This window comes from Nerophis ophidion, linkage group LG07 (genome assembly GCF_033978795.1).
Source record: "Nerophis ophidion isolate RoL-2023_Sa linkage group LG07, RoL_Noph_v1.0, whole genome shotgun sequence".
Classification (NCBI taxonomy): domain Eukaryota; kingdom Metazoa; phylum Chordata; class Actinopteri; order Syngnathiformes; family Syngnathidae; genus Nerophis; species Nerophis ophidion.
Window position 1 is genome coordinate 32,136,227 of NC_084617.1, and position 22,497 is coordinate 32,158,723.

General features: G+C 39.6%; 1 protein-coding gene across 1 annotated transcript in view; it reads left to right on the top strand.

The window, feature by feature from the left end:
• The first annotated feature begins 4,436 nt into the window (after positions 1-4,436).
• The window catches only part of nbr1b (NBR1 autophagy cargo receptor b), a 90,066-nt gene continuing 72,005 nt past the window's right edge, over positions 4,437-22,497 (top strand). Inside the window, exons 1-4 of the mRNA XM_061905980.1 lie at positions 4,437-4,649; positions 16,477-16,539; positions 19,203-19,221; positions 19,290-19,312. Coding sequence (XP_061761964.1) covers positions 4,548-4,649; positions 16,477-16,539; positions 19,203-19,221; positions 19,290-19,312 — 207 coding nt within the window. The 5' untranslated portion in view covers positions 4,437-4,547. The remainder of the gene's footprint in view (positions 4,650-16,476; positions 16,540-19,202; positions 19,222-19,289; positions 19,313-22,497) is intronic.

Consider the following 22,497-nt stretch of genomic DNA (forward strand, 5'->3'; position numbering starts at 1 on the left):
CATTAATACACACATTGCACTACACTAATACACATTCTACTACACTGATACACATTGTACCATACTCATTCACACATTCTACTACATTAATACACACATTACACTACACTAATAGACATCCTACTACACTGATACACATTGTACTATACTCATTCACACATTCCACTACATTAATACACACATTGCACTACACTAATAGACATCCTACTACACTGATACACATTGTACTATACTCATTCACACATTCTACTACATTAATACACACATTGCACTACACTAATAGACATCCTACTACACTGATACACATTGTACTATACTCATACACACATTCTACTACACTAATACACACATTGCACTACACTAATACACATTCTACTACACTGATACACATTGTACTATACTCATTCACACATTCTACTACATTAATACACACATTGCACTACACTAATAGACATCCTACTACACTGATACACATTGTACTATACTCATACACACATTCTACTACACTAATACACACATTGTAGTATACAAATAAACACATTCTACTACACAAATAAACATTAAACTACACTAATACACACATACTACACTATTACACATTCTACGACACAAATCCACATTGTAGTACACAAATACACATTCTACTACACTGATACACACATTCTACAACTCTAATACACACATTGTACTACACTAATAAACATTCTATTACACTAATACACACATTGTACTACAGTAATACACATTGTACTACACTAATTCACACATAGTACTACACTAATACACAATCTATGACACTGATGCACATTCTACTACACTAACACACACATTGTACTACACTATTGAACATTCTACTACACTAACACACACATTGTACTACACTAATACACACATTGTACTACACTAATAAACATTCTACATCACCAATACACACATTGTGCTACACTAATACACATTCTACTACAATAATACAAGGCTTGTACTACACTAATAAACATTCCACACGAATACACAATCTATGACACTGATACACACATTGTACTACACTAACACACACATTGTACTAAACTAATAAACATTCTACTACACTAATACACACATTGTACTACACTAACACACATTCTACTACAATAATACACATTTTACTACACTAATACACAATATACTACACTAATACACACATTGAACTACACTAATACACACTTTGTACTACACTAATACACACATTGTACTACACTAATAAACATCCACCCACAATAATACACATTCTACTACACTAATACACACATAGAACTACACTAATTCACATTCTACTACACTAATCTACTTTGTACTACACTAATACACACACTGTACTACACTAATAATGATCCTACTACAATAATACACATTTTACTACACTAACACACATATAGAACTACACTAATACACATTCTACTACAGTAATCCGCTTTGTACTACACTAATATACATTCTACTACACTAATACACACATTTTACTACACTATTACACACCTTCTACTACACAAATACACGAGTTATCCTACACTAATGCACATTCTACTACAGTAATTCACACAATGTACTACAATAATACACAATGTACTGCCCTAACACACACATTCTACTGCACTAATACACACATCACACTACACTTATACATATTGTACTATAGTATTGCACAGTATGTGTGAGCAATACTATACAGGAAAAAGTCTGACTAAAGAATTTCCACAATTCTGGTTAACTTTGATTTGTGGAGGGGGCATCACACACACACACACACACACGCACACACACACACACACACACACACACACACACACACACACACACACACACACACACACACACACACACACACACACACACACACACACACGAGGGGTTGATGAATGTTGAGCTGAAGATGTTTTGTGTAATAGTTCTCCTGTGGTAGGAACGTTGCATCATCTTATTCTCTAAGGTCCTGGAATGTAGAGAAACATGAACGTTATCATGTGTGTAAGTTGTGAGAAAGATGTTTGGCAAAAGTCCTGGAAGGTAGAGAAACATGAAAGTTATCATTCTTTGAAACACTGGGAAATGAAAGTAGAAGTAGTATTTGTACGTGTTACGGCGACTCTTGCTTTTAAAAAGTTTGAAAAAATAAAAAAAAGATTGCAGAGTAGCCCTGAGGAGGAGGCCTATGACTCCCTAAATTCCTTATAAACATTCACAGAGATATTTCTAGGGTTATCCATCCATCCATTTTCTACCGCTTATTCCCTTTTGGGGTCGGGGGGGCGCCTATGTCAGCTACAATCGGGCGGAAGGCGGGGTACACCCTGGACAAGTCGCCACATCATCACAGGGCCAACACAGATAGACAGACAACATTCACACTCACATTCACACACTAGGGCCAATTTAGTGTTGCCAATCAACCTATCCCCAGGTGCATGTTTTTGGAAGTGGGAGGAAGCCGGAGTACCCGGAGGGAACCCACGCATTCACGGGGAGAACATGCACACTCCACACAGAAAGATCCCGAGCCTGGGATTGAACCCAGGACTGCAGGACCTTCGAGTTGAGAGGCAGACGCACTAACCCCTCTTCCACCGTAAAGCCCATTTTCTAGATTCAAAATTAATATATTTTGATGATTTTGAAGTCAACCACAGAGCATATTTTTGTTTGTGAAAATAAATTATATCCATATCTAGATTCAAAATGAATATAATTTATTTTCACAAACAAAAATATGCTCTGTGGTTGACTTCAAAATCATCAAAAATAACACATATTTAGCGGTACATAAACTGTTTCGCTCCTCACTCCTTCAACATATAGACGGATAAAAGGAGAACCCAGCTGTCCTGTCTTCTTAATCATAGGAGGAGGAACGTGGCTCGCCAGGAGGAGCGTGAGCAGCAGAAAACAATCAGTCAATCATAATTCATATAAAACATCCAATAATTCCTCAACATCATCATTGGCATTGTTTGATTTCATTGTCAAAACAATTAATAAATAAATAATATGGATAGGCTACAAAAGTATACGGGTACCTGCTCATGTGAGAATACTGGGAAATGGGTGTTCATTGTGTCTACTTTTAAAGGCGTACTGAAATGAGATTTTCTTATTTAAACAGGGATAGCAGGTCCATTCTATGTGTCATACATGATCATTTCGTGATATTGCCATATTTTTGCTGAAAGGATTTAGTAGAGAACATCCACGATAAAGTTCTCAACTTTCGGTGCTAAGAGAAAAGCCCTGCCTCTACCGGAAGTCGCAGACGATGACGTCACATGTTTGATGGCTCCTCACATATTCACATTGTTTTTAATGGGAGCCTCCAGCAAAAAGTGCTATTCGGACCGAGAAAGCGACAATTTCCCCATTAATTTGAGCGAGGATGAAAGATTCGTGTCTGAGGATATTGATTGTGACGGACTATAAAAAAAAACAACCCGATTGGGACGGATTCCGATGTTTTTAGACACATTTAATAGGATAATTCTGGGAAATCCCTTATCTTTCTATTGTGTTGCTAGTGTTTTAGTGAGTTAAATAGTACCTGATAGTCGGAGGTGTGTATCCACGGGTGTCTTGACGCGCAGTGTCTCGGGGAGTCGACGGCAGCTATGGACGGCACAAGCTCAGCTTTTCTTCGGTAAGAAGCGACTTTTTAACCACAATTTTCTCACCGAAACCTGCTGGTTGACATTCCGTCTTGATTCATGTTGGCTTGACCGCGCTCTGATCCATAGTAACGTTTCACCTCCAGGAATTTTAAACAAGGAATCACTGTGTGTTTGTGTGGCTAAAGGCTGAAGCTTTCCAACTCCATCTTTCTACTGTGACTTCTCCAATATTAATTGAACAAATTTCAAAAGATTCAGCAACACAGATGTCCAAAAAACTGCATAACTATGCCGTTAAAGCAGACGACATTTAGCTGTGTGTGTGCGCAGCGCTCTTACTTCCTAAAAACCCTTGACGTCTTGCGTACACGTCATCATCACACGTTTCCAGGACGAAACTCCAGGGAAATTTAAAATTTTAATTTAGTAAACTAAAAAGGCCGTATTGGCATGTGTTGCAATGTTAATATTTCATCATTGATATATAAACTATCAGACTGCGAGGTAGGTAGTAGTGGGTTTCAGTAGGCGTTTAAAAGTGGCGCTAGAGAGCCAATTTTGAAATGTCATATTTGGGATGAACAAATGATAACATTTTTCATCGAACCTGATGCGCTTGGAACATTTGGGGAGTTGTCGTGCACGTTAAGGGCCTCCAAAAGGCGTTTAAACGGAGATAATGATGATAAAAAACAGCATGCATTTCAACACAGCTCTTGCTGCACTGCTTGGGCCCGGATAGAAAATACGTTTGTTTTGAAAGGAATTAAGCGGAAGCTGCTTTCGTTGCTCCGGTCACGAGGTAGAGAGTGGGCGTGTCTATGATGCTGATGTAAACACAGAATATAGCAGCGAGATTGACCTCCATCCTGCCTGGCGATTTTTGTGACGAATACGTTTTAATGTGCGGACATCATGGATTCATACATCAACGTCAAACTCAACTTCAGGGGTAATTCTAAGAATTTCCTCCTGTCGGGGACGGAGACCAAGAGCTGGGACTCGATGGAGGCCATGGTAAGCTAACAGCTAGCACATGTTATTACTTAGCTAACAGCTAACACATATTATACATCTTCTTCCGTTTATCCGAAGTCGGGTCGCGGGGACAGCAGCCCAAGCAGCTAGCACATATTATTACTTAGCTAATACACATTATTACTTAGCTAGCAGCTATCACATATTATTACTTAGCCAGCACATATTATTAATTAGCTAACACAAATGATTGCTTAGCTAACACATATTATTACTTAGCTAGCACATATTATTTAGGTAGCACGTATTATAACTTAGATAACACATATTATTACTAAACTAACAGCTAACACATATTATTACTAAACTCACAGCTAACACGTATTATTGTTGTAAGCACAATACCAAGGGGCACAATTTGCAAAATGCGCAACCTCATTTTAATGTCAAATCAAAGTAAAATCAAATGTTAATTGGATTCATCACTATACAGTGTACATCCACGACTAAACTACTGACTAAACTACTACCACAACTTGGTTTAATATTTATTAAATAAAATAATGTAGGGTTACCTGGATCTTGAAATTGGCCACCCGGCCTGAATCCACACTTCCCTCGCCAAACACCTTCGTTTCCCAACCCTCACGCTTGGAAAAATAGGCCTTGATGCCATCCACGCAGTGTTGGGAGACTGTTTTGCTGTTAGATCGCGTCCAAATTGGCAAAGTGCGCGAGATTGGTGAAATGCTCACAACATTATTACTTAGCTAACACACTTACAACTAAGTTAACAGCATGACGATAACATAGGAATCACTAAGTTAATAGCTAGCACATGTTTCACTAAGCTCACAGCTAATACTTGTTATTAAGCTAACAGCTATTACACCTATCACTAAGCTAACAGCTAGCACATGTATTGCTAAGTTCACAGCTAATTCTTGTAACTAAGCTATCGGCTATCACACGTACCACTAAGCTAATACCAACTACTTATAACTAAGCTAACAGCCAGCACACATATCACTAAGCTAATAGCAAATACTTATTACTAAGCTAATAGCAAATAGTTATTACTAATCTAACAGCTAGCATGCGTATCACTAAGGTAGCAGCTAAAACTTGTTACTAAGCTAACAGCTAGCACATGAATCACTAAGCTAACAGATAATACTCGTTACTAAGCTCACAACTAATACTTGTTACTAAGCTAACAGCTAGCACACGTATCACTAAGGTAACAGCTAATACTTGTTACTAAGATCACAGCTAATGCTTGTTACTAAGCTAACAACTAATACTTGTTTCTAAGCTCACAGCTAATACTTGTTACTAAGCTCACAGCTAATACTTGTTACTAAGCTCACAGCTAATACTTACTACTAAGCTAACAGCTAATTTTTTTTTATTTTTATTTTTTTATTTCCCCCCCCCCACACACACACACACACACACTTGTTTACCTGTATCTCACCTTTTTTTATAAGGAGCGCTGGAAGCCGGCAGACCCGTCAGCGATCCTTTTCTGTCTCCCTGTAATGTTTGTCTGTACTTGAATGGGATTGTGCTGAAAATTTTATATTTCCTGAAAGAACTCTCCTGAAGGAATAAATAAAGTACTATCTAATCTAATCTAATCTAATCCAGTCTAATACTTGTTACTAAACTCACAGCTAATACTTATTACTAAGATAACAGCTAATACTTGATACTAAGCTAACAGCTAATACTTGTTACAAAGCTAACAGCTACTATGTGTTACTATGCATATGTTTATTCTTGACTGCACTTAAATGTAGAATATATTTATCCATCCATCCATTTTCTACCGCTTATTCCCTTGTTGGGGTCGCGGGGGGCGCTGGCGCCTATCTCAGCTACAATTATTCATATATTATATATATGAATATATGTCATATATTATTTGTTGTATATGTCATATATTATTTATTATTATTATTGTTTATTGTGAGCGAACTGTGGTGCTGAATTTCCCCCAGGAATCAATAAAGTACTTTCTATTCTATCTATTCTATTCCAAGCTCACAGCTAAATCTTGTTCCTAAGCTAACAGCTAATACTTGTTACTAAGCTAACAGCTAATACTTGTTACTATGCTCACAGCTAATACTTGTTACTAAAATCACAGCTACTACATGTTACTAAGCTCACAGCTAATACTTGTTACTAAGCTAACAGCTAATACTTGTTACTAAGCTACCAGCTAATACTTGTTACTAAGCTAACAGCTACTACATGTTACTAAGCTCACAACTAATACTTGTTACTAAGCTAACAGCTAATACTTGTTACTAAGCTAACAGCTAACACATGTTACTAAGCTCACAGCTAATACTTGTTACTAAACTCACAGCTAATACTTGTTGCTAAGTTAACAGCTAATACTTGTTAGGAAGCGAACAGCAAACACATGTTACTAAGCTCACAGCTAATACTTGTTACTAAGCTCACAGCTAATACTTGTTACTAAGCTAACAGCTAATACTTGTTACTAAGCTCACATACTTGTTACTAAGCTAACAGCTAATACTTGTTAACAAGATCACAGCTAATACTTGTTACTAAGCTAACAGCTAATACTTGTTACTACGCTAACAGCTACTACGTGTTACTAAGCTCACAGCTAATACTTGTTAATAAGCTCACAGCTAAAACTTTTTACTAAGCTAACAGCTAATAGGTGTTACTAAGCTCACAGCTATAACTTGTTACTAAGCTAACAGTTAATACTTGTTACTAAGCTAACAGCTAATACTTGTTACTAAGATCACAGCTAATTTGTGTTACTAAGATCACAGCTAATACTTGTTACTAAGATCACAGCTAATTGGTGTAACTAAGCTTACAGCTAATACTTGTTACTAAGATCACAGATAATTTGTGTTACTAAGCTCACAGCTAATACTTGTAACTAAGCTCACAGCTAGTTTGTGCTACTAAGCTCACAGCTAATACTTGTTACTAAGCTAACAGCTATTACTTGTTACGAAGATCACAGCTAATTAGGGCTGGGCGATATGGCCTTTTTTTTATAACGCAATATTTTTAGGCCATATCGCGATACACGATATATATCTCGATATTTTCCCTTAACCTTGGTTTAACACTTGATACTAGGCCTGCAACTAACAATTAATTTGATAATCAATTAATCTGTCGATTATTACTTCGATTAATCAATTAATCGGATAAAAGAGACAAACTACATTTCTATCCTTTCCAATACTTTATTTAAAAAATCAGCATACTGGCACCATTTCCTTTCGACTTGCCAACTAAAACAAGGCAAGTGTTACAAAAAAAATGTTTTTTTTATAAAGTGCACCATTGTCCTGCACAATAGCAATACTTTTGCTTAGGGGAATTTCAAACCTGGCTATTACTTATTCCAACCATTCTGCAATGTTGGAAGCTGAATGTCTTTCCTCTAGTGGCGTGGTCGTAAGGCAGATTGACTTCATGTTCCATTCGTCTCCAATGCAATGGCATGTATTGCCATGGTAGGCTTCCGTGGCGACATGTGTCCACACATCAGTAGTGAGAGCAATTTTGCTCCGGGTGGCTTTTTTGTCAGTTTACACTGCATTGAATGTCTGCTCGTACTTTCTCTCCATTAGTTTGGTAAAATGGGTCCTCAAGGGAAGAGTGTAACCACAGGGTTTCCCACACATTCATTTATTTGTGGCGGCCCGCCACGAAAGAATTACGGCCTCCACACAAAAAAAAATAAAACAATTTTTTTTTTTCTTTTTCAGCTTTTGACTCGCTCTACCGCTCATAAAAACAATGGGACTCTGTCTGTAAATGGAGCTTGTTGTTACATATTATATAAATATGTAAATATTATATAGATATGTATATAAATATGTACATAAAGGGTTGTAATCATATTCCAACTCTGCGTTCTGAAGACGTGAATCTTCGTCTAAAACCTTCATCCTTCACCATTGATAGTAACCTCATGTCAGTTACCAACATATTCAGGTAGCATCAGTCAGTGCAGCCGCTTGCATTGGTGTGCACACTTTCCTTTGTACCAAGTCTCTAATGCTGGCTTGTTTCTTTCTGAAATGAGAGAAACCATATTATGAACGTACATAGTAACATCATTTACATGTAACTCAATACATAACCAGTTGATTTTATTATTAATTTCTGACGTAAAAGACAACTACACCACCACGTTAAAAAAACAGCTACATTAAATAAATGGACATTGGAGTTGCAGCATACACCAATAATAACACAAACATGTAACTCATCAATCAGAACTGGATCAGATAATGTACACGTTTCTGTTGTGAATAATAAAGGATTCATTTTAGGCTGCCTGTGAATAATAGCATGAAATATTCCGGCACCTTCATAACGTTTAGTTTTACTAAAGTGTCACTCAAGCCTAAACAGATTTATATAGCTTAATTGGGCCTGGCTACATTGATCCATTATGAAACCAACCTAAGATATTTTTGTCCTTTCTGTTTATCTCCAAATTGGTAACCGTGCGTTTTCTCTCTCAAAACGGAGTCAAATGTGCCGGAGACACATTATCAGCCCCGTGTTGCAACAAAGACATAACGTTAACGTTACCCACAAAAAAAGCTGAACTTATGAATGCCTGTTGCCACTCATAACAACACGAAAATGAAGAAGTCGCACTATCCAAAACGTTCCTAACACTCTGAAAGTTAATACACAACAATTGCTGCAGCGCTTCCTGAAAAAACTCTCCTCGTTAACAACATATTAAAAACACACAAAGACGGACACAACGGATCAATGTACTCAGACTATGGACTGAAAAAGTTACGTAACGTGAGTTCTTCTCATCATCCATGCTCCCGAAGCGATGTAGTACTTCCGTGCCACGCGAGGTCAATGCTGCACATTTTGCAGGAAACTGTCTTCGTTGCAGTGTTTAAAGTGAAGTATTCCTACACTTTTGACGACTTAGGTCGTACACTTTTCTCCAATGCAGCATTAACCTCCAGATTTTTCTGCGCCAAACTATCGGTACTGTTTTCTGCCGTTTTTCCAATGTTTCCAGGCAAAGGATACGGCGTGGTCACGTGAGCTGCACATGACACATCATTGGCTGGCTTACTGCCACCTCATGAGACGTAGCTTCAGCGCCAGCCTGGCGCTGTTTTGTACTGTTTTTGTACTTATTTAGATTATTGTTTTGGTAGCAAAACTTTTGCCCCACACTTGACAAATTACGGTTGTCTTTTCGGCATACTCCCACTTGAAGCCAAACCACCGCCGGACGATGGACCCCCTGCTGTTTTTCTTGGGAATTAATTCTTCCTTCATTTGTTATCAGATTTGCACCTTCTTTCTCTGGTATTACCGTTCGCACCACAGCTAACGTTACCTATGCTGCTACTTCTCTGCTCCGCGAGGGCGTGTACGTATGTGACGTATAACGTATGTGACGTATGTTAGAAGGTGCACTTGCTGTCTGTGAGAAGGTGAGACAAGAAAGAGCGAGGAGAGCCTGCAGTGTAATGCCCACAGCTAAAAGCAACTGTGTGAGAAGGTATACTCGAATATCACGATAAAGTTATTTTGTATATCGCACAGAGATAAACCCGCGATATATTGAGTATATCGATATATCGCCCAGTCCTACAGCTAATACTTGTTACTAAGCTCACAGCTGAACATACCTAATACTAAACAAACAAAGAAATACACAAAACTCAGCTAACCGCGAAACATACTGTACATATTGCTAAGCTAACAGTAATATTAGCAAGATAACAGCTAAATACTGTATTACTACAGTTCCACTGCTGTAGTACAATCTTATACCTGTGAACAAGTTCTATATAGATCAGTGTGATTGATAGATGGACATGTAGCAAAATATTTTGGTTTAGCAGCTGAATTGTACTGTGATGAACATTTTTATATACACACTGACTACTTGTATTATACTTTTATACACTGACTACTTGTATTGTAATTTTATAAACTGACTACTTGTATTATACTTTTATACACTGACTAATTTTATTATACTTTTATACACACTGACTACTTGAATTTGTCCGGCTTGTCAGGCTTATTATGTTATCGTTTTCCCTCTGTGTTTGTCTTTATTTCCTGTCAGCAGTTTTATTTTGTTTGTTTCCTGCTTGTCTCCCTGAGCGCTGTTTCCCCTGAACTTCGGCTGATTGGCACCTGGCCAAACCTGGTGTCAATCAGCCAACTGCTATTTAAACCTGCTTTGCCATCCAGTCTGTGGTGGCGTATTGTCATTGTCGATGTCATCACTACCTGCCATTAGTACTTGTCATTGTCGCTACTACCTGTCATTACTACCTGTCGTGCTAATACTTTTCGATGTTGTTATTTGCGATAAGCTGTTCCTGTTGGCTGGTTCCTATTGCTATTTACAGTTTGCTGTCTCCTAGCTCCTTGTTTTGTGTTTTCCTGCTAGCCAGACCCTGTTAGCAGTTAGCTATTTCCAGTTGTTCTGTTTTCTGGTTCCTGTTCTTAGTTCCTGGTTTGTTTTGTTTTTTTCTCTATTGTGGACATTAAATTATGTTTTCCTGCACCAAGCCTCCCTTCTCTGCATCTTGGGGTTCGTCACCAACAGCACCTTGCGACAGAATACTCCAGCTTAACACGAACCCCGCAGAGATTACGATGGCGGAGAGGCTTGACAGGATTCTTGTGATGATGGCTAAATTAAAGAATACTTGGGCCTCATTCCAAGCCCTCTCTCACCCACCCCTGTCGTCAGTGGGCTTATCTCGTGACGTCTGGGATTCGTTCCTTCATAGGGGGGCTATGAGTAGCTGTGCAGCTGGGGAGGCACAGCTACTCCTCACCCCAGTGGGTATGCAACAGATGCCACCATGCACTCCGGTGGGCCAGCAGACGCCATGATGCACTCCGGTGGGCCAGCAGACGCCACCATGCTCTCTGGTGGGCCAGCAGAGGGCGCCACCATCTTCTCCGGTTGGCCAGCAGAGGGCGCCACCATCCTCTCCGGTGGGCCCTCCCATGCCGGCGGACGAGCCGCCTCGCCAATTGTGGCGGTGTTCAACTCGCCGTTGCCACCTGACACTTGGCCTGGCGGCCCACCGCCTTGTCCTACCTCCACCCTCCCGTGACTTTGGACTGTTTTTTTGGGGGGAGGGGTGTTCTCTAGAAAGTCTGGTATCCGTTGTCAGAAGGGGGGCTACAGTCAGGCTTGTCAGAATCAGAATAATTTGTATTTGTCCGTTCCAACATCTACAAGGCACATCAGAACTGAAATTACATTTTCGGCACAATCCCGCTAAGAGCAGACATACGTTACACGGGGGGGACAAGACGAGACCGCCGACGGATCAGCCGGTTACAGCGCTCCTTAAAAAGATAAGGAAAGGGTGACATTAGGAGAGAGGGGAGTAAAAAAATATCAGTCCAAGGCTGACAATGTGGTTAAGTTTTAGTTTGTCCTCTGTGTTTGTCTTTATTTCCTTTCAGCGCTTTTATTTTGGTTGTTTCCCGCTTGTCTCCTTGGGCGCTGTTTCCTCTCAGCTGCAGCTGATTGGCACCTGGCCACACCCGCTGTCAATCAGCCAGATGCTATTTAAACCTGCTTTGCCATCCAGTCTGTGCTGGAGTATTGTCATTGTCAATGTCATCACTACCTGTCTTTACTACTTGTCATTGTCGATGTCATTGTCACTACTACCTGTCATTACTACCTGTCGTGCTAATACTTGTCGATGTTGTTATTTGCGGTAAGCTGTTCCTGTTCGCTGGTTCCTATAGCTATTTACAGTTTGCTGTCTCCTAGCTCCTTGTTTTGTGTTTTCCTTTTTGCCAGATCCTGTTAGCCGTCAGCTTTTTCCAGTTTTTCTGTTTTCTGGTTCCCGTTCCTAGTTCCTGGTTTGTTTGTTTTTTTCCTTTATTGTGGACATTAAATTATGTTTTCCTGCACCAAGCCTGCCTTCTCTGCATCTTGGGGTTCGCCACCAACAACACCTTGTGACAGAATTATGCTTTTATACACTGACTACTTGTATTATACTTTTATACACTGACTTCTTGAATTATACTTTCATACACTGACTACTTGAATTATACTTTTATGCACTGACTACTTGAATTATACTTTTATACACACTGACTACTTAAATTATACTTTTATACACACTGACTACTTGAATTGTACTTTTATACACTCTGACTACTTGAATTATACTTTTATACACACTGACTACTTGAATTATACTTTTAGACACACTGACTAATTTTATTAATAGTTTTTTACACACTGACTATTTGAGTTATACTTTTATATACACTGACTATTATTAAGTTAAAGTTAAGTTAAAGTACCAATGATTGTCACACACACACTAGGTGTGGCGAAATTATTCTTTGCCCATCACCCTTGATCACCCCCTGGGAGGTGAGGGGAGCAGTGGGCAGCAGCGGTGCCGTGGCTGGGAATCATTTTTGGTGATTCAACCCCCAATTCCAACCCTTGATGCTGAGTGCCAAGCAGGGAGTTAATGGGTCCCATTTTTATAGTCTTTGGTATGACTCGGCCGGGGTTTGAACTCACAACCTACCGATCTCAGGGCGGACACTCTAACCACTAGGCCACTGAAGCAGTTGCAATTAATACTTTTATACACACTAACTATTTGAAATATAGTTTTATACATACTGATTACTTTTATCAATACTTTTATACACACTGACTGTTTGAATTATAGTTTTATACACACTGACTACTTGAATTATACTTTTATACACACTGACTACCTTTATTAATACTATTCTACACACTGACTACTTGAATTATACTTTTATACACACTGACTACCTTTATTAATACTTTTATACACACTGACTATTTGATGTATACTTTTATACACACTGACTACCTTTATTAATACTTTTATACACACTGACTATTTGAATTATAGTTTTATACAAACTGACTACTTCAAATATACTTTCTTACACACTGACTACTTGTCATGATCCGTTGTCCGGATCATGTTTTGTGTTTTCTGTTAGTTTTGGACTCCTTTAGTTCCTGTTTGTGCACCTCTGAGTTGTTACCATTTCTACATTATGTTTTCACCTGCCTCTTGTGTTCGGGACGCTAATCAAGAGACAATATTTAAGCCTGCCTTTGCCAGTCAGTCGGTCTGGCTTCTTTGCTTGCTTCACGCCACTGTTACGTAAGTTATTCCTCGCTCATGCCAAGCTAGCCTCCAGTGCGATCGGCACTTTCTTCTGTTTTTGGTGCTGCATTGATTTTACAAGATTAAAATATGTTCCTACCTGCAAGTCCTGTCCGGAGTCATCCGTTTGCATCCCGGGAGAACAAACCGTGCAGCAAGCTGCGTAAACCCAATCGTAACACTGCTTGAATTATACTTTTATAAACACTGACTACTACTTGAATTATGCTTGTATACACTGACTACTTGAATTATACTTTTATACACTGACTACTTGTATTATACTTTTATACACTGACTACTTGAATTATACTTTTTTACACACTGACTACTTGAATTATACTTTTATACACACTGACTCTTGAATTATACTTTTATACACTGACTTCTTGAATTATACATTTATACACTGACTACTTGTATTAATACTTTTATACGCACTGACTACATGAAATATAGTTGTATACACACTGACTACTTTTATTAATACTTTTATACCCACTGACTTCTTGAATTAAACCTTTTTACACACTGACTACTTGAATTATACTTTTATACACACTGACTATTTGAATTATACTTTTATACACACCAACTACTTTTATTAATACTTTTATACACACTGACTACTTGAATAATAGTTTTATACACATTGACTACTTGAATTATAGTTTTGTACACATTGACCCCAGAGACCTCAACACAGCTTTAAAGCACCCCCATCATACAGTTGAGCACGACGCAACCCTGAAGAGGGTGCTCGACCGCGCACGCACAGTTTATCTGAGGCTTAACCCCCTCAAATGCAAGTTCCGGCTGACAGAAGTCAGTTATGTCGGCCATGTGTTTACAAGTGAGGGCCTTTAGGCGGACCCTGACAAGACCACAGCGATTACAGAGATGCCTGTTCCTGAAGACATCACGGCTCCAAAGCCATTTCTAGGCATGATCAACTACTTATGAAAGTTTGTGCCAAATCTAAGTGAGCTGTCTGCCCCTCTGAATCAGCTGACCTTCAAAGTCACTGAAGCAACACCAGGATGCCTATGACACACTATAAAATGTATTTCCAGTCCGCCTGTCCTGTCATACTACAACGTCGAACTACCAGTCACACTCACATGTGATGCTTTACAACACGGGCTGGGATCAGCGTGTCTACAGGGAGTCAGACCAATTGCCTACGTGTCACGGACAATGACTCAAACAGAGACACACTATGCCCAAATTGAGAAAGAACTTCTGACAGTTGTGTTTGCATGTTCACGATTTAAAGATTACGTCTACGGAAAGCCGATCACCATTGAAACTGACCACCAACCTCTGGTCAAAATCATCAGAAAGCCGATCTACACAGCGCCTGCAGGACTTCAACGTATGATGCTGTAGCTAAAGAAATATAACATTGACCTGGTTTACAAAAAAGGGAAACCGATGTATCTGGCTGACACTCTGTCACACGCTCCCAGGGCGTCCACACTTAAGCACGTGAACGAGTTAAACGACTTTAAAGTGATGTCAGTCAGCCGGGTCTCCTCCAGCCGCCTAGACGAACTAAAGAAACACAGCAGATAACGACCTACTAAAGACCCTCTTTTCCGTTATCAGACACGGATGGCCTGCTAAACAGCACACTGCCCCACTGTCTATCAGTCCATTTTTCCCGTTCAGAGACAAACTTATCATCGTCATCATGAAAGGTCACAAACTTGTCGTCCCCTAGTCACTACAGACAGTTTACACAGACATTATGAACAGAGGACACCCAGGAGCAGAGTCCACTAAACAAGATCTAGTGTTTTGGCCCAACATGAGCAGAGACATTGACAGAGCAGTACTCTCGTTCTCTGTTTGCAACAGCCAGAGGCACCATCAGCAGAAAGGAACCACTGCGGCCACATCCAATTCCTCACTTACCATGGTCTATAGTGGCAACCAACATCTTTGAATGGGATGGCAAGCATTTTAAGGTGCTCGTAGACTCGTACTCTAGCTGGTATGAGATCGACCTTCTCAAGGACATCACATCAGCGACAGTCATCACAAAGCTGAAAAGACACTTTTCTCCCCCTACCTTCTCATTTTAGACAATGCCAGACAGTATACGAGCCAGAAGTTCAGAGATTTTGCTGCATGTAACCAGCAGCTCTGAGTTCCCACAATGCAACGGTTTGGCTGAAAGGGCAGTGCAAAGTGCTAAGCAACTGATGAAGAAGTCAAAGAGGGACGGCACAGATGTCTTCCTCAACCTTATGAACCTAAGGAATATCCTTTGTGACACACATCTTGGCCCACCTGCACAGAGACTAATGTATTAACAATACTTTTATCAACCCAGTTAGTCAAGCTTGTTATCAACACTTTTATTAACCAGTTAGTCACGATGGGTATTAACAGTACTTTTATTAACCTAGTTAGTCAAGATGGGTATTAACAGTACTTTTATTAACCCAGTTAGTCAAGATGGGTATTAACACTTGAATCAAAGCACACAACAAATAAGCGGCGTTTGCTCATTTTATATCCATATTAGGATATTTTCTTAATTTTTATCTTGTTTAAAAATATATATATTTATCTTACAAACTCCATATATCACCCAGCTATACTGACTACGTGAATTGTGCGTGTGTCCACAGGTGAAGCGCTCCTTCAGCTTGTGCAGTCTTCAGCTCACTTACTTTGATGAGGAGAACGAGGAGGTGAGCAAATGTCATTTCTAACATATCTACACATATATGTACTGTACAAGTATTAATTCTAACATAACTACACATATATTTACCGTACAAGTATTAATTCTAACATAACTACACATACAGTATATGTACTGTACAAGTATTAATTCTAACATAACTACACATATATTTACTGTACAGGTATTAATTCTAACATAACTACACATGTATGTACTTTACAAGTATTAATTCTAACATAACTACACATATATTTACCGTACAAGTATTAATTCTAACATAACTACACATATATGTACTGTACAAGTATTAATTCTAACATAACTACACATATATTTACTGTACAAGTATTAATTCTAACATAACTACACATATATGTACTGTACAAGTATTAATTCTAACATAACTACACATATATTTACTGTACAAGTATTAATTCTAACATAACTACACATATATTTACTGTACAAGTATTAATTCTAACATAACTACACATGTATGTACTTTACAAGTATTAATTCTAACATTACACATAGATTTACTGTACAAGTATTAATTCTAACATAACTACACATATATTTACTGTACAAGTATTAATTCTAACATAACTACACATATATGTACTGTACAAGTATTAATTCTAACATAACTACACATATATTTACTGTACAAGTATTAATTCTAACATAACTACACATATATTTACTGTACAAGTATTAATTCTAACATAACTACACATGAATGTACTTTACAAGTATTAATTCTAAAATAAAGCCAGATGAGGTGGTTCGGGCATCTGGTCAGGATGCCACCTGAACGCCTCCCTAGGGAGGTGTTTAGGGCACGTCCAGCCGGTAGGAGGCCACGGGGAAGACCCAGGACACGTTGGGAAGACTATGTCTCCCGGCTGGCCTGGGAACGCCTCGGGATCCCCCGGGAAGAGCTAGACGAAGTGGCTGGTGAGAGGGAAGTCTGGGCTTCCCTGCTTAGGCTGCTGCCCCCGCGACCCGACCTCGGATAAGCGTAAGATGATGGATGGATGGATGGATATGTACTGTACCTGTATTAATTCTGACATAACTATACGTATATGTAGCATTCTCTTCCTTACACACCTAGATTTTAGCATGTAGCATTCTCTTCATTACACAACTAGCTATTCACATGTAGCCTTCTCTTCCTAACATACCTTGCTATTAGCATGTAGCATTCTCTTCGTCACACTCCTAGCTATTAGCATACTTGCCAACCCTCCCGATTTTTCCGGGAGACTCCCAAACTTCTGTGCCCCTCCCGAAAATCTCCCGGGGCAACCATTCTCAAAAATTTCTCCCGATTTCCACCTGAACAACAATATTGGGGGCGTGCCTTAAAGGCACTGCCTTTAGCGTCCTCTACAACCCGTCGCCACATCCGCTTTTCCTCCATACAAACAGCGTGTCGGCCCAGTCACATAATATATGAGGCTTTTACGGACACAAGGCAAGGCATTGTTGATCAACAGCCAATCAAGTCACACTAATGGTAGCCGTATAAACAACTTCAACACTGTTACAAATATGCGCCGCACTTTGTACCCACACCAAACAAGAATGACAAAGACATTTCGGGAGAACATCCGCACTGTAACACAACACAAAAACAACAGAACAAATAACCAGAACCCAGTGTTTCCCTCAGAATATTTTTTAGTTAAGGTGGTGCCCGGGATAGGCGGACGGACGGGAAAGGGGCTGTAAGGAACAGTGTAATTTGGTCTGCAATAGACTACAGACTGTGGTGACGTAGGCCCGCTTCGTTGCGTGAAAAAGCCTATAATTTTTTGGGGTGTTTTCCGCTCCATATGCTGAATAGCATACAATATATGTCCCGATATTTTTTCATGAAAGTTTAAAAAAAACACAAAACAGTCCTAGTTACCTCAGATACTATAAGTATGTCATTATTTTGACTTAGTAAATATTGACTTACTAAGACAAAATAATGACTAACTCAAATTAATGATTTACCGTAAATAACCGTTTGCATTAAGCGTTTGAAAAAAAAAGTGGGGCCACATGCTGACAAATGCTCAACTCCATCCATCCATTTTCTACCGCTTATTCCCTTTTGGGGTCATCATGCTTAATTTAGTACAGTATTTGGGAAGCCTGTAGTTGATTCTTATTATGTAAATATTACTTTTATCAACACGTGATAGCAGGGACCCTGCCATTTGAAACTAGGCTGCTACATTACTAATGATCAATGTAACTATAGATTAAAAATAGTACAATAGCAATAATAATAATAATTAATAAAGTCAAATAAGGCAACAAGAGAAGTATCCTACACTTCTCTTTTGTAAAGTAAATCTGAACAGCCGATATGGGCATCTACATAAACCCTGGGAAACCCTGCCCAGAACCCCTTGCAGATCTAACTCTTCCGGGACATTACAATATACACCCCCGCTACCACCAAACCAAAACACCCTCACCACAACACCCCCACCTCCTCATCTCCCGAATTTGGAGTTCTCAAGGTTGGCAAGTATGGCTATTAGAATGTAGCATTCTCTTCCTTACAGGTGACATAATCACTACAAGGAATAATAGATATAATATTTGGAGGAAGTAACATTTTAGTGCACTTGCCATCCAAATAAGGTCATCTTGCTCTTCTTCCAGGTGTCCATCAACAGCCAAGGTAAGATTGACCTTTTCACTCTTCAATTCTTGGCAAAGCACATATTTGAAATTGTGCTTCCGTCACAGCGGAGTATGAAGAAGCACTCAAGGTTTGTTTATTTGTTTTCTTTTTCTAGATTTATTGTCCTGCTTTTTGACTCATTCCATGAGATCACACACACTTCCTGCTTCCCACCAATCACACGTCATCGTGACATCACATGACCCTGGCATGCATATCATGATGGATCCATAACTAACATAACCATTATATTACTATATAAAATATCACATATAGAAAAATATACGACACATATAGAAAAATATACGACATTATTCCATAAAATATATTAAATCAGTACATAAAATTATGTATAATTTATATATAAATGCAGATATGATATATATATATATATATATATATATATATATTTATATATATATATATATATTTATATATATACAAAATATATTGTATTATATTATTGTATTAAAATACCACAAAATATATTATCATATATCATTTTTAAAAAATATCTTAAACCCAAACAATATTTTACCTCATAAAATATCATAAATGACAAACAATATATTATTATATAGAAATATAATAAATACAAAAGTCTACTTTATTACTGTATACAAATATAAAAGATCTACAAAAATATATTATCATACATTTCTATATAAAAAATATCATAAATACAAACAATATATGACATACAAGTCTCATAAATACAAACCCCAAAAGCAGTGCAGTTGTCACGTTGTATAAATGGTAAATAAAAAGAGAATACAATGATTTGCAACCCCTTTTCAACCTATATTCAGTTGAATAGACTGCAAAGACCAGATATTTAATGTTCACACTGAGAAACTTCTTTTTTTTTTGCAAATAATCATGAACTTAGAATTTAATGGCAGCAACACAGCAAAAAAGTAATCATAGGGGCATTTTTTACCACTGTGTTACATGGTCTTTTAACAACACTGAGTAAAGGTTTTGGAACGGAGGAGACACATTTTTGAAGTGGAATTATTTCCCATTCTTGCTTGATGTACAGCTTAAGTTGTTCAACAGTCTCCCTTCTGATATTTTAGCCTTCATATTGCATCACACATTTTCAATGGGAGACAGGTCTGGACTACAGGCAGCCCAGTCTAGTACCCGCACTCTCACTACAAAGCCACACTGTGGCTTGGCATTGTCTTGCTGAAATAAGCAGGAGCGTCCATGATAACGATGGTAACATATGCTCCAAAAGCTGTATGTACCTTTCCACATTAATGGTGCCTTCACAGATGTGTAAGTTACCCATTACATCCATCCGTCCATCCATTTTCTTCCGCTTATTCGAGGTTGGGTCACAGAGGCAGCAGCCTAAGCAGGGAAGCCCAGACTTCCCTCTCCCCAGCCACTTCATCCAGCTCCTCCCGGGGATCCTGATGCGTTCCCAGGCCAGCCGGGAGACATAGTCTTCCCAATGTGTCCTGGGTCTTCCTCTTGGCCTCCTGCCGGTCAGACATGCCCCTGACCCCTCCCGAGGGAGGCGTTCGGATGGCATCCTGAGCAGATGCCCGAACCACCTCATCTGGCTCCTCTCCATGTGAAGGAGCAGCGGCTTTACTTTGAGGTCCTCACGGTTGACAGAGCTTCTCACCCTATCTCTAAGGGAAAGTCCTGCCATCCGGCAGAAGAAGCTCATTTTGGCCGCTTGTACCCGTGATCTTGACCTTTTGGTCATAACCCAAAGCCCATGACCACAGGTGAGCATGGGAACGTAGATCGACCGGTAAATTGAGAGCTTTGCCTTCCGGTTCAGCTCCTTCTTCACCACAACGGAACAATACAGTGTCTGCATTACTGAAGACGCCGCACCGATCCAGCTGTCGATCTCACGATCCACTCTTCCCCCACTTGTGAGCAAGACTCTGAGGTACTTGAACTCCTCCACTTGGGGCAAGATATCCTCCCCAACCTGGAAATGGCACTCCACTATTTCACGGGAAGGAACCATGGACTCGGACTTGGAGGTGCTGATTCCCATTCCAGTCGCTTCACACTCTGCTGCAAACCGATCCAGTGAGAGCTGAAGATCCTGGTCAGATGAAGCCATCAGGACCACATAATTTGCAAAAAGCAGAGACCTAATCCTGCAGACACCAAACCAGATACCCTCAACGCTCTGACTGCGCCGAGAAATTCTGTCCATAAAAGTTATGAACAGACAAGAGACAGCCTTGGTGGAGTCCAACCCTCACTGGAAACGGGTCTAAGCTCTGACACTGATAATACATGGAGCGGACCGCCACTATCAGACAGTCCGATACCCCATACTCTTTGAGCACTCCGCACAGGACCCCCAGGGGAACACGGTCGAATGCCTTCTCCAAGTCCACAAAACACATGTAGACTGGTTGGGCAAACTCCCATGCACCCTCAAGGACCCTGCCGAGAGTATAGAGCTGGTCTATCGTTCCACCACCAGGACAAAAACCACACTGTTCCTCCTGAATCCGAGGTACGACTATTCGGCATAGCCTCCTCTCCAGCACATACATGCCTTGGGCACTAATACACCCCCATACCATCACAGATGCTGCCTTTTCAGCTTTGTGCCTACAGCAGTCCGCATGGTTCTTTTCCTCTTTGGTCTGGATGACACAACGTCCATAGTTTCCCCCAAAAAATTGAAATGTGGACTCGTCAAACCACAGAACACTTTTCCACTTTGCATCAGTCCATCTTAGACGAGCTCGGGCCCAGCGAAGCGTTTCTGGGTGTTGTTGATAAATGGCTTTAACTTTGGATAGTAGAGTTTTAAATCGCACTTACAGATGTAGCGATCAATTGTAGTTACTAACAGTGGTTTTCTGAAGTGTGGTGTGATATCCTTTACTAGAGATGCGCGGTTTGCGGTCTTATCTGCGGAGTCCGCAGATAAACTGCGGGTCGGGCGGGTGACATGACGAAAAAATAGATTTTAATTTGATTCGGGTGGGTGGCGGTTGAATCATCCGGAAATATTTGATATACATGGTTCTGGGATCGGTATCCTTTGCCATTCAAAGAGCCATTTAAGACCCGTGTCACAAAGCGAAGAAGACAATAGGAGACGCTAATATTCTCTAGAATGATTACCGGCAGTCACCCAGATAATAAGTATTAGGGTGTGCTATGAAGTCATTGAGTTTGTCGTCCTCTACAACATGTACGATCTGCTTGTCAGTCCAGCAACATGTTGTGTGTGGCTTCCGCAGCAACACCCACACGACTGCAAGGCATACTGGGTGA